The 15,782-nt window shown below is 32.5% G+C and overlaps 2 protein-coding genes across 2 annotated transcripts; one reads left to right on the top strand and one right to left on the bottom strand.

The window, feature by feature from the left end:
• Positions 1 to 2,396: 2,396 nt before the first annotated feature.
• On the top strand, positions 2,397 to 5,706 carry LOC105139565 (LIM domain-containing protein WLIM1-like). Its single transcript, XM_011046046.1, has 5 exons — positions 2,397 to 2,899; positions 4,484 to 4,580; positions 4,678 to 4,718; positions 4,846 to 4,935; positions 5,365 to 5,706. The coding sequence occupies exons 1-5, from the start codon at positions 2,762 to 2,764 to the stop codon at positions 5,572 to 5,574; spliced, it is 576 nt and encodes a 191-aa protein (XP_011044348.1). The 5' UTR covers positions 2,397 to 2,761; the 3' UTR covers positions 5,575 to 5,706.
• A 3,058-nt stretch (positions 5,707 to 8,764) lies between these two features.
• Positions 8,765 to 9,891, bottom strand: LOC105139562 (uncharacterized). Its single transcript, XM_011046039.1, has 3 exons — positions 9,510 to 9,891; positions 9,270 to 9,418; positions 8,765 to 9,154 (listed from the first exon to the last, which is right to left on the bottom strand). The coding sequence occupies exons 1-3, from the start codon at positions 9,796 to 9,798 to the stop codon at positions 9,032 to 9,034; spliced, it is 561 nt and encodes a 186-aa protein (XP_011044341.1). The 5' UTR covers positions 9,799 to 9,891; the 3' UTR covers positions 8,765 to 9,031.
• Between the last annotated feature and the right edge of the window lie 5,891 nt (positions 9,892 to 15,782).

Genomic DNA, 15,782 nt, shown 5'->3' with positions numbered 1-15,782 from the left:
TTATTAGGGACTATACAAGAATCAAACAAATGTCAATCGAAAAGGGGGAAAACAAAAGCTTCATAAACAATAATAGTAAAATATCAACAGATATTTATTTGTTGTAAAACGAGAAGAAGAAAAGAAAAACATTTACAGGTCTGATACAAGACTTATTTATAGCTTATAAAGGTGCTCAATAATCCTAAAAACTAAAGGAGAAATTGCCACCATTTTGGTTTCCATGTTAGAATAGGATTCTAATATCAGTCTTGTACTTATTCTTCTTTTTTTAAGGAAAAGGATGTTGTCTTTAATACTCCTCTTGCCACCTTTTGGTATCTTGCTAATATTAGGAAATACAATTAAGTTGCTAAATTATTCTCCTTGCATAACAAGGAGATTGTGTTGGCCATGTGTTTCTTATGTTAGTTTGGATTCCTTTATTTTCTTTATTGTGTTTTCTCCTCGCCTGACAAGGAAATAAAATAAAATAATAAATTCTAATATTTAAAAGACTAATCAATGTTCGCACATATAATAAGAAACTCAATATTACTTGGAACTCTACAAAACACATGAAAACATCACATACAAAGACTAGCCGAAACTGACACAAAATTGATAGCTTTATTGTCGAAACTTCATGGCTCAAATAAAGATGGTTTGGTCCCTCTTGCACATGGATTAAATGCACCAATGTCTCCTTTTGATGCTCTAAAGGATCTTCAAGTTCAGCCCTAGCCAAAACTTGCACAACAAATTCATTCAATGCTTCTTTTAAGGCCTTCCATTTGGACCTTGTGATGGATCCACTTGGAACTTGTAATGGGTCCTTCGTATTCACAGGCTTATCCACATCAATCTTGCTGCATTGCTTTGATATAATTGAGAAACATTACCCTGATCAAGTAATAAATCATTTTGGTCTATCTTAGCATATTTTGGATTATGTTGATACTAATGATGAGTTGTATAGTATCAAACATAAAGGTAAGCGGGAAGGGAATTGGTTGGTGATTCATGTATCTTTTCTAGATATTTAAGATGCTAAGATAAATCAAATATTTAAGGAGTGGCCTCCAAACATTAATTTAGATACCTACATGAAACGATATTTTTTTTTCATTACATGTCAGATTAATAGACCTATATGGTTGTGTTTCCCAAGGCATCCACAATATGATAAGTCTCAATATCTAATATATAATTGATTAGTATGCAATATATATTAAATATTATTAATGTTATTACAGATGATGAATGCTAATTATTTGTTAATATATGTATATAGATTCATCACTTCTTATAGGAGGCTCGAAAAACAACAATTACTATCCGCGAAGATATTGATAAAATGGGATATGTCATTGCCAACATTATGCTAAATTTGTGTTGTGATGGATTTTAGGAGGTTGGGAGGCTCAACATCTCGAAGCGGTATTAACAAAAAATAAAATTATTTATCATGAAAAGGGATATGTAGTTGGGGATGTCGGTTCATCCACGAGCATCCTAGATTTGTGTATGAGCTAAGATAATTTTGATATTAAGCCCTACATGGGTATTATAAGTCCATTCTCGAGTTGTAGGGTGGTGGTGTATGTCCATTTACAAGCACTCCAAGCTCATCCATAAGTTAAGAAGATTTTTAGATGTAATTAAATTATATAATTTAATTTTATAAGAATTATAAATTTATTTTAAATTTAATAAAATTTTATGTGAATTATTATGTTTAATTATGAATTATTGTTTATTAATTTGGATGAATCATGAGGTGTGTTGATCTTTTAATTTGTATGTTGACGTTTTAATTGTGCTAAAGAGATTGCTAGTAAATCATGTTTCTTAATTGTGGCGTTGGGTTGGGATATATATATATTTCGGATGAGTCACAATTCTCAATTGGAACTCATGAGCTGTAAACATGGAATGCAACTCATGAGTCACAAATAAAAATTATGACTTATTAAATAATATTAATTTTTAAAATATTTATAAAGTATGTTAATTTCTCTAAAATTTTTAATTGTGACAAGATTAAAAATAAATCCTAATAAATTACTACAATTATAATCACTTGATTATGTGACTTAAGAGTACTAGAATTAGAGGATATATATTAGTAGTATGATGCATTTTTAATCCTATTTGAATGGTGATATTAATTGTTTTTTATAGTATTTTTTATTTAAAAATATGTAAAAATGATATTTTATTTTTTAAAAATTTATTTTTAATATAAAATTATTAAAAAAATAAAAAAAAATGTTTTTTTTCACACAAAAACACCTTCACGTGATTAATTTACTATTCCTGTCCGAATAAAACCACAGTACTAGGTTCACGGCCCCTTCCATGATTCAAGTCTAGTAGCTGGACATCTGTGAAAAATAAGGCAATCATGTAGTATAGTCAAACTACTTTTGTTGATAAAATTACCAAATTGCCGCCACCAAAGACTGCTTGCATGTTTTCTAATGGATCTAAAGTCGACCACTAGGAAATTGTTTTTGTATCGTTAGGTTTCTCTCTAGCTGTCTGAGGCTGAGCTGTAAATCTCAAACGCACCCACATGAATTTTGGCACTCTCTTTTTCATCATCATCCCCTCCAATCATTTCTCTGCTAGCAGAAAGCTTATTGATATTTGAAGAAGGAGAAGAAGATTCATCAGAAAGAGAGGAGACAGGGAGAAAGCGCTTGGTAGCTAGATAGATATCATCAATCAATATCTACTGCTATCCATCAGCGTACTTAACAAAGTAAAGAATTTACCTATGGCACCATTTGCAGGGACAACCCAGAAGTGTAAGTCATGTGAGAAGACTGTGTACTTCGTGGATCAACTCACTGCTGATAACAAAGTCTATCACAAGGCTTGTTTTAGATGCCACCACTGCAAGGGTACCCTAAAGGTAAGTTACCGAGTCCCTTATATCATAAGCACATGAAAGAGTCTGCAGAAACTCATAGAGCTGAGCTTTGTCATTGATATATCCTCTTTTACTGGATCATACATATTTATAGCCACCCTCTGGTTCAATATTATCACTTTTGTAGTAGATGGTTATAGATATTTTGATTGGGAGGGGAGTTGTTTTAGGTGGATGATTGTGTGCTTGCTTGGTGTGTCAAGATTAGGTGCTAACTTGTCAGCTAAAAGGTGCTTTTTTTCTCATTTTTATTTCTTAAGCTGATTTGTTTTGCCAACACAATTATCCAGCATGTATTTCTCGGACAATATAAAACGTTTTTTTTTTTTTTCCGCTCAGGAGTCCAGATTGAAATTATGATTTTGCACTTGTATTCATCCTTCTTTTTTCACATGACCATTTCAACTGGATGGTCTACAGAAGGGGTAGTTTAGATCCTTCGATATTGTTAGATGCTGTTTGTCCTAGTTGGTTGATGATAGGTCACTTTCTTTCGGCCGTGAAATTTGCTTGTGGATCCTCGATTTTTGAGTAGTGATCAAGGAGTTCTGCGCCCCACAGGCCGCCAAGGGGAAGGAGAGGTGGGGCTGAGAGAGAGATCTCATTTTCAAATCGTTGCCAAACAAGCAATGACTTGTGTGTGGTTAAAAAGCAATTCTTGTTGCTTTTGTTTTTGTCGGCCTATTGGGTAGTTGGGAACAGAACAATGGAATTTTATTCATTTCCAAACCGTAAAGCTGATTGAACAGTCTTCCTGCAGATATCAAATGCAAACTGACTGTTTCGTTAGTCCTTGGGGCGTGTGAATCAGATTTTATCCCTATTGAACTTTGTTTCCTCGTTTAACTGAATCATATTAAGCTGATATGCGACCTGCAGCATGAACGTACAGATAAGATAATTTATAGTGAGTTTTTTTTTTTTTCATTTTCTTCTCTGCCATAAACTGACTGCTAGGTACCACTAGAAATGTGTTTTAACTGAACCAGCGTGCAGTATGGCATAATTTCATGGCAATTGCATTGAATGTGAACACATTGGAAAGGAAACTTGCTGTCAAAGGATTTCACTCATCTGTCCAGATATATTGAAACTTCTCTTCTATTGGAAGCGTATTTGGATCGCTTATTGAGTTGCCTATTCATTCTCTAATCTCATGACATTTAGAGTTACATCTCTGCTCATGCTTATCAGGGTGAACCCTGGAGCTTGTTCCAGCAATTAAAAGACATAGCAAACCCGTATAGGAAGTAATTGAGCTAGTGATCAGAGAAAGGTGGTCAGATATTGAAGAACTAACGAATAGCAGAATAGGAATACTGACATCTACACTTAGGATTCTCTGTTCAAGCTAATGCATGGTAGCCATGTTCAGAAACCTACTATGAAAAACCAGAGATGCAAAATACTTTTGTGCATGCTATAAAGATTTCAAGAAGCTCGGGGTTCAGGTTCCGAAGAAAACTTCTGTCCTTTTTCCTTGTATCGCAAAAACATGAACTGTTGTGTTTTCTACGATGTTTTCCTTTTTAATTAATCTAAACGTTTTCCTTTTCACCTTTGCAGTTGAGCAACTACTCATCGTTTGAAGGCGTTTTATATTGCAAGCCTCACTTCGATCAACTTTTAAAGATGACAGGCAGCTTGGATAAAAGCTTCAAAGGTGAATACCGGCTATTATTTCTTTAAGCGCATTGCCCTGCTGTAATATCTGCTTGTTCAAGTTTATTCACACGCTAATATTCTTCTCCCTTCCCCAGGGACTTCAAAAACCGTTAGAGGTGACCGGTCTGCCGATCAGGTACCCCCGGTGAAAAGCTTGACAGCTGTATTAACACTTCAATGCAAGTTGCAGCTATTTCATATTTGATTTATTATTGTTTGAAATGACTATTAAGATGCTTCTTTTTGTGAATGGCATTGCACAGGTCCAGAGCAACAGCAAAGTTTCAAGTATGTTTGCCGGAACTCAGGAGAAATGCGTTGCTTGCAAGAAAACTGTTTACCCACTCGAAAGGGTAAATGGTGTGCTTTCATAATAGTAATAGTGCATGATTTGACAGAATAAATCATTTTAAAAAAACATTAAGCAAATAAATCTGTTCAAATGGTTGCAGCAGATGGTTTTGCTTGTTTTATGAGCATGTTTAAAACTAATGGCAGCAGCTAGAAAGCAAATGCAGCAAGCATGTCTAAGAACTTCAGAGTTTTTTCTGTTTTATATCAAAATGTTTTGACAAATCGACATCTTTGCACCACATTGCTCTCCATTTTTATACTTCGTCAGTACTCTTTAGAACTTAAGGCTCCAATTCAAGAAATTCAAGCCCATGTGTAATCTTCACCCCATGATTGTCTGTTTCCTAATATTCTCATAGATGAACTTTTGATGTCATGGATAAAGAAAAGTATCTTATAGTTTCTTGTCTCCAACTTACATCTTTCAGGTGGCAGTTGATGGAACATCTTATCATAAGGCTTGTTTCAGATGCGCTCATGGAGGCTGTGTCATCAGCCCATCAAACTTCGTAGCCCATGAGCATCGTCTGTATTGCAGGCACCATCATAATCAGCTCTTCAAGCAGAAGGGAAACTTCAGCCAATTTGACAAGCATGAACATGTTGCACCAGTGAATGAGACTGCAGCTGCTGAATGACACTGCAAAATTTTCTATAAATCTACATGTGTGTGACAACTCAAAAAGTCTTATTTCCTAGAAAAGCTATTATAAAGTGAGTGAAGAGCTATTATGAACTTGTAGCGTGATATGAAGAAAGCAGTGTTTAGTTGAGTTTTTAATAATTTTAAAATTTATAAAACTTAAACTACTAATATCTAAAAAAATATACCTAAAATTTAATCAGTTGAGAATTATAGCTTGTATTAGTTTTTCCTGTAAAGTGGTCTACATGCACATAATCAAAACAAAAAAATATTTACTACTAGCATATAGACACACATGTGCCGTGGCAACACATGGGCAATGAATTATAGTGGACTAAATTTGCATGACAAGATGAGAGCCTCCATTGCTCTATGGAAGCCAAGGCAACATGCAAAACTTAGGAGTTGGGCTAATAGCCCATAAACCCACAACAATCAAAACACCTGAAGCTCTAGACTTGGGCTACAAGTCACAAGCCCACGCTTCCAGGCTCCCATTTTTTGTGTCAAAACGAGGATAGAACCAGTCCTTTTGCAACCGCTGTGATCCTGCTTGTAAAACTCCCTGCGGTGTTGAGAATTTACAGAGAAATAAATGGATAAACAATGGAGTCAAAGCTACATGTTTCTTTCAGATTAGGATGCTTCTTTATCAGTGATTAGGAGGGTTGTTGGGCTCAGGAAGCTAATGGATGGAAACGAATTGCGTTTACTACAAGATATGGTTGAGAAATAAGAGTTGGAGATTGTCTCTTTCTTTGCTTTTAAAAGGAGGAATCTATTATCAATCCTCTCATACTTCCATGAAAGCGATGTGAGTGTGGCGTCTATTTACACCAATCTCCATCTCTTGAAATGCTGTGAAACCTGTAATGTTCTCGGAGAAGAAAACAAATTTGCTGATGATTAACGGTTTGATCAAATTGCACGGATTAAGTGCATATTTCAAGTTCATTCCATCACTTCCGAGTGCAAATTTACCCACTTCATGTATTCAATTGTTCAGGGAATCCGTTTAGGTAAAAGATCTGAAACATCCTCATTTCAATTTTATGAATTATAGATTTTTGAGAACAAGTTTTCTTTAGAAATAAAAAGTATGACTTTACAAAACCTTAGTTGTAATTTTTTTTGTTTTCACAGTAAGATGCGTGAAAGCCCTCCATGCCCATTGAAACGAAATGAAAAGGAGTTATTCCAATGAATTAATTGAGAGGCCAAGCAGGGAGAAGATATCATGACATAGCAACTTCAGCCAGGCATAGGGAATGGCCTACATTCCACATACACTGCTCCACAACTCATTAATTCGATTGTATATTTCAATGATTGTTCAAACTAGAGACAAAATCTATATATATAGAGAGAGGGAGAGGGAGAGGGAGAGGGAGAGTGCTATAAATTTGGTAAATAGTGGCAAACAGTCTATGATGGCCCACGCGGCAGGCACTTGCACGAATTTGGACCACCTATAATGCCCTGCCTTACCATGCTTAGGAGTGAGTGAATGTTCTAAGGGTGAGTTGGTCGCAGTTGTGCTCCATGATTTCAGCTTATTAAAGGAAAGAACAAGACCATCTTTTGCTTTGCTAGCACTGGTCTGTCTTGCTTCTTGACCATGAAAAGGAGAAATGGAAAGAATGATGCAGAGAGAATCATTCCACTTCTTTTGATGCACTTGCAACTTACCGAATGATGTTTTTTTCAAAGTCAAATATACGGGCCTAATGATCACAGGCAGTTTAGTGACGCTTAGGCATGTCTCAGCACAGAATATTCATCTCTGCTCTGCTCTGCTCTTTTTCTGGGAAAATCACACTGTTTCCTGCATTAATCACGTATCTGTGATAGTTTATACCAACTTTTTGCGTTATTTTCTCCCAGTAAATAAGATGGTGAAACTAGCGATGCCTCTTACAAACGGTAGTGAAACCAGAGGTTTCTAGCAACATATCAACAAGTTGTCCAAACAAATGAATGCCATCTCTCCTTCCTATCGATATCATTTTGTACAAGAACATTTTCTTTTTATTTTGCACCAGTTTTTACACGTCAAGAACAGCAACGCATGACGCATCTACATTTGCTTTTCTGGACCATGCTGGAGGACATGCTTAGACGCCATACTAAACTGAAAGATCAAGTAAGCTATGGAATCATTATTCTACATATGTATCCATCCCACCTTTTCAAATTTGTCTTTCTTGCGTGCCATCAGAATCTTGAAGATTGATGTGCACTAGTCAATGCCTTGTCCTGTAAGATGAGCTAGTTTTTGTTTGGACCACGGTGAAATTTCCGTAACCAATAAAGTGAAGATTTATTTCTAAGCAATTACGATAGTAGGTGAAGCCGCTGAGGGACATTGTCATCTCATATCTCTGAAATAATGTCCATGCTAATCAGTTGGTTATTGCTGTCGGTCCATCATCAACCTTAAAAAAATGAGTTTGGACTATGGATGATTAAAATTTCTGAAGTCCATTTACAGATTCATAGGAGCCCATTGTCATTGGCTTTAATGCAGCATCTGGGGCGTTAAACATTGTCTTTTTTAAGCTTCTTTCCCTGCTGTTTTTTCCTCGCAAAATAGCTGGCGGCCAGATGCTGGAATTATTTCATATTTGATTACAAAAATACTTGGTCCTGAATCCTGTTTCAACTTTCACATCTGGCTTGCTCTGTTATTTCAATTCCTTAATTTGTCCTCCTTTTTCCCATAATTAATTACTTGGATCATTAATCGCATTTGTGTATTAAGTATTAACCCCTTCAAATCCATGAGTGGTTAATATTAATGAAAATTAGTGTTAATGGCGTAATAAATATGTCTGAATCTTGCAGGATAACTTTAAATCCTTGATGGTTCAGGACCATGCTCAAGTTGACTGAATTTTTAAACACAAACATGGTTTCCACATGTTTTAACCTTCAAATATAAAAAATTTCGCATGTACGGTGTCCCTGCGTTTGCTTACAAGGATCACTCGGAGGGAGGGGGAGGGAGGGCATATGCCCACCATTAGAATCTGAATTCCGAACCATGAAATTGTATGATTTCTTTAATCTTCTTTGATTCTCTACTTTAACATAATCTCCTGTCTTTTGGTGTTGTATATTTGAGTGGTTGATTGATTGATTAGCAGTAACACTACATAGCAATAATCCCACCACAATTATTGTACTAAAAAAACTTGAGACAAAGTTTGATTTCATTTCAAAACAACAGTCTTTAAGTTACAGCCAGGATTAAGATACCACCTTTTGCTGTACAAAGTATGCCCGCATTAGCCAAATATGTACTTGAAGGAAGATATACTTTAATCTGTCCCAGTGGCTACCTGCCTCCATGGATTATCTGTCTTTGATTTAGCAGGTTGAAGCAAGCCTGGATTTTGCTGGCAAGCCCATGTGTTTGATCCTCATGTCAGCATGGAAGGAAGATATGATTAGCTGCCACTGCCAGCCTCTGAAATGCTTCGTAGTGAGGGTTGCCATGCTCTTGATCTGGCTATGGCAGTAGAGTTGGTTGAGGTTGTTGTCTTCGGTCTGCTTCTTTCATTTTTTGTCACCTGAAATGTTTTGGAAAGTAATTAATTAAGACATGCGGCTTTACAACACTAAGCAGAACTAGAAGGTAGCAAGGACTTGTGTGAAGTATTCTCAACAAATTAAAATATGAGTCACCTGATTTTCCTTCTGTTGTTCAGATCGTCTAGCTTTTGTGTCCAGTCCTGATCCCAGCTTTTCTTTCACCCTTTCAGGTTTCTCTTCGGATCCCGGCTCATTTTTCTTCAGCTTAGCTTGTTTCTTTGCACATAAAACCTTCATAACCTCTGAAAAAACAAGACCCCAGTAAGAAAATAAGTCTAAATTCAAAAACTATGGAAGGAAGTTAACTAGTATAGACCAATAAATATGACAAACCTTGAGTGGTAATGAGTCTATAAACATGGCCAAGAACAAGAGTATCAGTAGGTCTAAGAAGCTTAATTCGTGTGACCCTCAAAGGAGTATTGTTAGCGGTGGTGTTGGCGGGGCATTCTCCATTGTTATTGGTTGGATACAAGTTGGTGGAGAGGAGAAGAGCAACATAGTGACCAGGGTTCATCTTCATAACCTCACTAGCACTCACAGGCCAATAAAAGTTCTCTGCTTTTCCACTTGGGTATTGAATCACTAGTGTTGCTGCATCTATGGCTTGACAATTCCCCATCTCTCTCTCTCTCTCTCTCTCTCTCTCTATTTTAGTGAGTCCTGAAGAAGAAAAGGAGGGGATAAATTGAATAGGCAACGAGTGCTGTGGTTTCAAGCGGTTGCTTTTATAACACCCACCCACCAATTTCGAAGTTGTGTTTTATCTACTCAGCCTTGGCTTTTTCCTATTCAATGATCCAAAATGGTTCGGGGGATTGCACCTAATCGCTGCTAAGGAATTGCAGAGTCAATGGTTTTAAATTCTTAGTAGGAGGGGCTAAACTACAAGCCTCCCCTAGCAATTTCAAGGTTCTGTCAATTAACCCCTAAACTAAAATTATTTTCTAACTACCCCCTTGAAGCCTTGAGGTTTCGGTTTTGTTTTAGATGTTTTTCAAAAATATTTTTAAAAAAAATATTAAATTAATATTTTTTTAATTTTTTTCGATAGTCTTGATATATTAATGTTAAAAGTAAAAAGAAATATGAAGAAAATCATTTTAATATCATTTCAAACAAAAAATATTTTTTAAAAAATCCTATATCATAATTGCCAAACACAAAATACAAAAATATTCAAGTGGATATTGCAAAAGTTATATAAAAGGTTCTCCTAAAACCCACAAAAAGTTTAGTTCATTACATCAAATGGAGAAGAACATTGAAAGTACGCAGAAAGTTTATGGAGATAAATAGAAAGAGATAATTCGAATAAAAGAACTGAAAGCTCACGGGAATTATGAAAAGATAGTCAAAGGATATAGCCCCTAAATTTGAAGGGGTGTTTTGTAGTTAAACCAGAGACATGGTGAGGTAGATCGTTCTTTATGGAATGACGTGGAGCTTTGATTTTGTATTTTAGAAATATTTTTGGAAATATTTGAAATTTTTTATTTTTTTATTTATTTTAAATTAATATTTTTATATTATTTTGATGTATTTATGCTAAAAATAATTTTATTTTAATATATTTTATAACTAAAAAATATTTTAAAAAACGATTATTATTACACCTTTCCTCGGCACCCCCGAGAAGACAAAGAGAAGTTGGCCCAGAGGTGATTTTCAATCCCTAAAGACAAATACATCACATACTTTGGTCCCCCTCCCAAACCACCACTGCTGTTCAGTGACACGCAGATCATAAATTCCTGAGATGAAGAAAACAAAAAGGCAAAAACCAAATAAGTACTCGTAAGAAAAAGGTCACTGACTCACCACGATGGGGAGATCAAATTGACCATTTGCGCTTCAACTGTTGTGGTGTGGTTGAGGGTGGAGTTATGGCTGGTTTGAAAAGGGAGAGGAAGCTTGCAGATCTGCCATGCCAGGAAGATCAGTCTTGTCATCCTCTTCAACAAACCGCGTGTCACTGTGATATGTGGGCACTGTCATACCAACCTCACTTGATTATCGAAGACGTTTCAGCCCAGAAATTCAAGATCGCCTAAGCTGCTGTTATTTGACCATTACGATGCATTAATGCTCTTGGGTTTTGTCAACAAAATCCATCCCTACACACCATTCATTGCCGTGTGAAATACACACAGATTACGGGAAACCCTTAAAACGAGTTATTTTCTGACCTTCCATAAGAAAAAAGAAAATCAAATGGATTAGAAGAAAGGTTTATTTTGTTGTTTTTAGTTATTGTATTGCTGGAATGTTGCCCCTCCAAAAAATTGCTCTTTCTTTGGCGAGTGTTATAAGGTATCAAGAACTTTGCAACGACATTTAGGTTGCTATCTATAATTTGTTTGGTAATGATATTGTGTCTATATTTTGTTTAAAATATATATGTATAAAAAAAATATAATTTATTATTTATAATTCTTATAATATTTTTGTGTGGGCAAAAATAAGGGGAAAAAAAGTAATACATTATTGTTTAATGCATACTCTTCAAGCTATTTAAACTGTTAAATAAATAGTGTAATTAGCATGAATAGTAGTGCAATTAATATTAACAATTTAGTATGCTAATTATATTATTTACTAAACAGTACAATTAACATGAACAATATATCTAATTGCGCAATTAGCTGCACTGTTCATGTCTGCATTGTCTGTTAATGCTAATTGCATCGTTCACTAAATAGTGCAATTAATATGAACAGTGTAGCAAACTTCACTATTTCAGTCGAATTAGTTTTTATTAGATCAGGTCCGGTCCAAAGCTTAACATGTATTAAACCGGGTTATATAAATTACACAGAGATCGTCGCTTGATAATGTAGCATTTACAGAATTTAAACGCGATTTTAATTTTATTCCTGAATATATTTTACCTGATGTTGTTGCGTGCTTGAAAAACTAAAAAAATTATAATCTTTGTCGAATGTATTTCATACGTGATAGAATTGTAGATAGTTTAATGGAATAACAAAAAATATTTTATATAAAGTATTATTTATTTCATGATGTAATAATAATAGTTAAATTTACAATATTTAAATTAAAAACCATTAATATATATTTTTTAAAATTATTTTATAACCTCAATTTTAAAAGCATTATTAACCAAACACATTATATTTTCTGTTCAACTTTAATTGCAACCACAGTTTTAACCAAACATATATAAATATAAAATCAACATCAACTAAAAGCAATTTTTATAAAATAAATTTTTTAAAAATTACAAAAACACAATAGATGCAATTGTTCCTTTATATGTATTGTTAATATTATAAAATACACTAAAATGCATAGAGAAAATACTATTCCTCATGCCTTATAACATCCTTCACAGTTCATTGTGGATTCTATCCCTTTTTTCATCCTTATATGACTAAATTAAAGGCCAATTTAGATTAATTTTTTAGGAAAATATGAGATTTAAAGACATGGAAATAAAATGGGGAAAAAAATAGAGGGAATGAGTGGCCCTATCAAAGTAGGTGAAATGTTCATTATGATCCTTAAGTTACAAATTATAAATATCAAGTCCCTTAATTCTTTTAAAATTAAGAACAAGGTAATTTTTAATTTAAAATTTTATTTTTATTATTTATAATTTCATCATTTGAGGGGGGGAGGTTGATTTTGATGGTAGAGAGAAAAAATAATTATTTACATTAATTCTGGCCTTTAAAATGATTAATTTTAAGTGAGAGTAATTCCACTTAATTTTTTTTTTCACCTTAAAACTGATGGGGGGAAAAACAAACATGAGCTAGGAATTTTTTTTGTTTCAAATTGATTTCAAGTTTTTATGCAAGGTTTTTATATTTTTTAAAATCATCAATGAGTTTAGCAAGATATCTAGAGTGTTTTTTAAGTGTTTTTAAGTCATAAATGGGTTAGGTTTTCTAGGTAAAAAAAAATCATAAACCTTAATTTTTTTTACTATTATAATAGCTAAAATCTTAATGTTTTGTTTGACTTTAAAAATTAAAAAAAAATAAAAACGAATTACATGTTTACTGCTCCAAGCAATTTTTTTAAATAATTAGGGTCACGCATCTCGGCCTATTATTATAGGCCTTCTCGCTGGTCTAGTTTGTCAACCCCAGCAACATTTGGTTTTTTCCTTCTTCTTCTTCTTTTTTTTTTTAAATTGATGTATTTTTTATATATCTATTTTTAAAATAACTTCTTGATTTATATTTCAATTAATTCACCTTCTCTATAATTTTTTTTATTTAAATTTTTTTAAATAGTGGTTATTTTTTAATTATTTTATATGTATTTAATTCTTGATGAGAATATTTTGATTTATCTATAATTTTTTAATGTTTTATATAGATAAAATTTATTTCTGAACAATATTTCTAATATGTAAAGCTTTGAATAATATTTTTTATTTATTTTATTCAATTAATTTTATATGTATCTGTTTTTATTGTTATTTGATTTAACCCAAAAACTAATTTTAACAAACAAAACTATTAAACATATCTGGACAAATAATCAAATATTTAGATTTAGATTTATTTATTTATTCAGTTTATCTTCAGTTGCCGTTATCTTTATCAACACTTTAACTTTAGAAAAAGTTCTTTATGCAGGAAAGAGTTGATTTAATTTTTATAATTTACTTCTTATAATATTTGATCTAATTTGAATTTAATAATTAAAAAGAGAGAGCATAGTAGCCCACCGTACCATTACGCAATAAAAGTTTATCTAAAAGGAATGATCATGCTCTTATTTCCTTCTTCTTCATTTTTTTATTCGGATATTTTAAGCGAAAATCTCTAGATGACGAGCTTAATTTAGTTAATTTGATACAGCGATAGTCGACGCGATTTGGAAGGGAGGGATCTCATTTTAAACACGCGCTTTGTGAGAGCGTGGTAAAGGAAGATAGGGCCCAGTCAGCTTTAGCCTTTAGATGAGCTGAGCAGAGGAAAGATGTGCGCTGGCCACCGAACCCGAGGGCAAGCGGCGTGGAAGTTTGTGAGCGAAAGTAACGTGGAGCTGCTTCACTCGTGTGCACTCTGTGGGTCCGATGTGCCACGTAGAGAGTCTTTTAACATAACCAAAAAAAAATATTTTGCCTTAAATCTTTTTATTTAACTTTTTATCAACTAAATTGTGTGTGTTATCATGACATGATTTAATTTACTTAGTTATTTAAAACAATTTGACAAATCAATAAAAAAAATTTGAAAATAAAATCAAGAAAAATAAGATAAAATTAATAGAAAAAAAATATTCAACCTAACTATTTATCTAATTAGAATTTAAAATCAAATCATTTAAAAGTTGTTTAGCATAACCTAGTTAACTTAACTAGTTTAAAGATAACTTGGTTAACTAATAAAATAATTTAAGAATGAAATTAAAAAAAATACCACATTAATAAAAAAAATTTCAACTCAACTCTTTGTTTAGCTTGGATTTAAAATTAAATTATATAAAAATTATCTTAATATAATCTAGTTGACTTGATCGATTCAAAAATAACACGGATGATTGTTAGAAAATTTAAAAAAAATTAAAAACAAAATTGAGACAATTAAAAAAAAAGTTATATTGAAAAAAAATATTTATGGATCTTCACTGATTATTTAAATAATAAATTCATAAAAAGAATTTGACAAATCCAATTACAATAACAGTGAGAAATAGTTTTGAAGTTGGGATAATTATTTTGTTTTCCACACTCTCGTTGTGGATTATATATAAAAAAATTAAAATGTAAAAAAGTAATAGTTATATTATTAAAGATTAATTTAAAATAATAATTTAAACTTAAAAATATTAAATTGATTCTTTACTTAATTTAAGTTTTAAACTAAATTATATAACAATTGATGTAAGGTGACATTATCAACTAGATAGATTCCAAAAAAAGAATCAATTGAAAACAAAAAACAAAATCTAGTTCATCTTAACTTAAGTTATGGACTCTACTACATTAAATTAATTTTTTATTTTATTATATGATAAAAATATAAAAAAATAATTTATAATAAATTTAATATTAAATGATAAAATTCAATAAAAACTTAATATTAAATAAAAAACTTGAAAAAAAAAACTAATGTTCAATAAAAAAAATTCATGAGCTTCTTAAAAAAAGTCTAAGGGGGCCACACATCTAGACCTTTTTGTCTTTTCTTATTATTTTATAAAAAATAAGTAATATGTTATTTGTTTTTTTTTAAATATACATAAATAACTTAAATATATATAAATAATAAATCATCACTATGGAACAAAAACAATTTAGTTCTCATCACCAAAAATCAAATCCATAACTATAGACTCGCCCCACATGCTTCCAACTAAGTTATAAAATGATTTAAAAAATATATATTAATCTAGTTTGTTATTTATATAAATAGCTAAACTGACCCAAATTTTTTAGTTTTATTTATAATTTCTTTATGAATTGTTGGATTTTTTTTAAGTTATATTATTAGATGACACGGGTTAATTTGGACCGGAGTTATGATAAACCTTGCTGCATAAAATAATTTCTTGTTAGATGTCCTTAGCTTTACGAGAAAAACTTTCCAAAATCAGAAATATATCAAGTCCTCCTTGTAAGCA

Source organism: Populus euphratica, unplaced genomic scaffold (assembly GCF_000495115.2).
Source record: "Populus euphratica unplaced genomic scaffold, PopEup_1.0 scaffold212.1, whole genome shotgun sequence".
Classification (NCBI taxonomy): domain Eukaryota; kingdom Viridiplantae; phylum Streptophyta; class Magnoliopsida; order Malpighiales; family Salicaceae; genus Populus; species Populus euphratica.
This window is presented reverse-complemented; position numbering and strand designations above follow the sequence as displayed.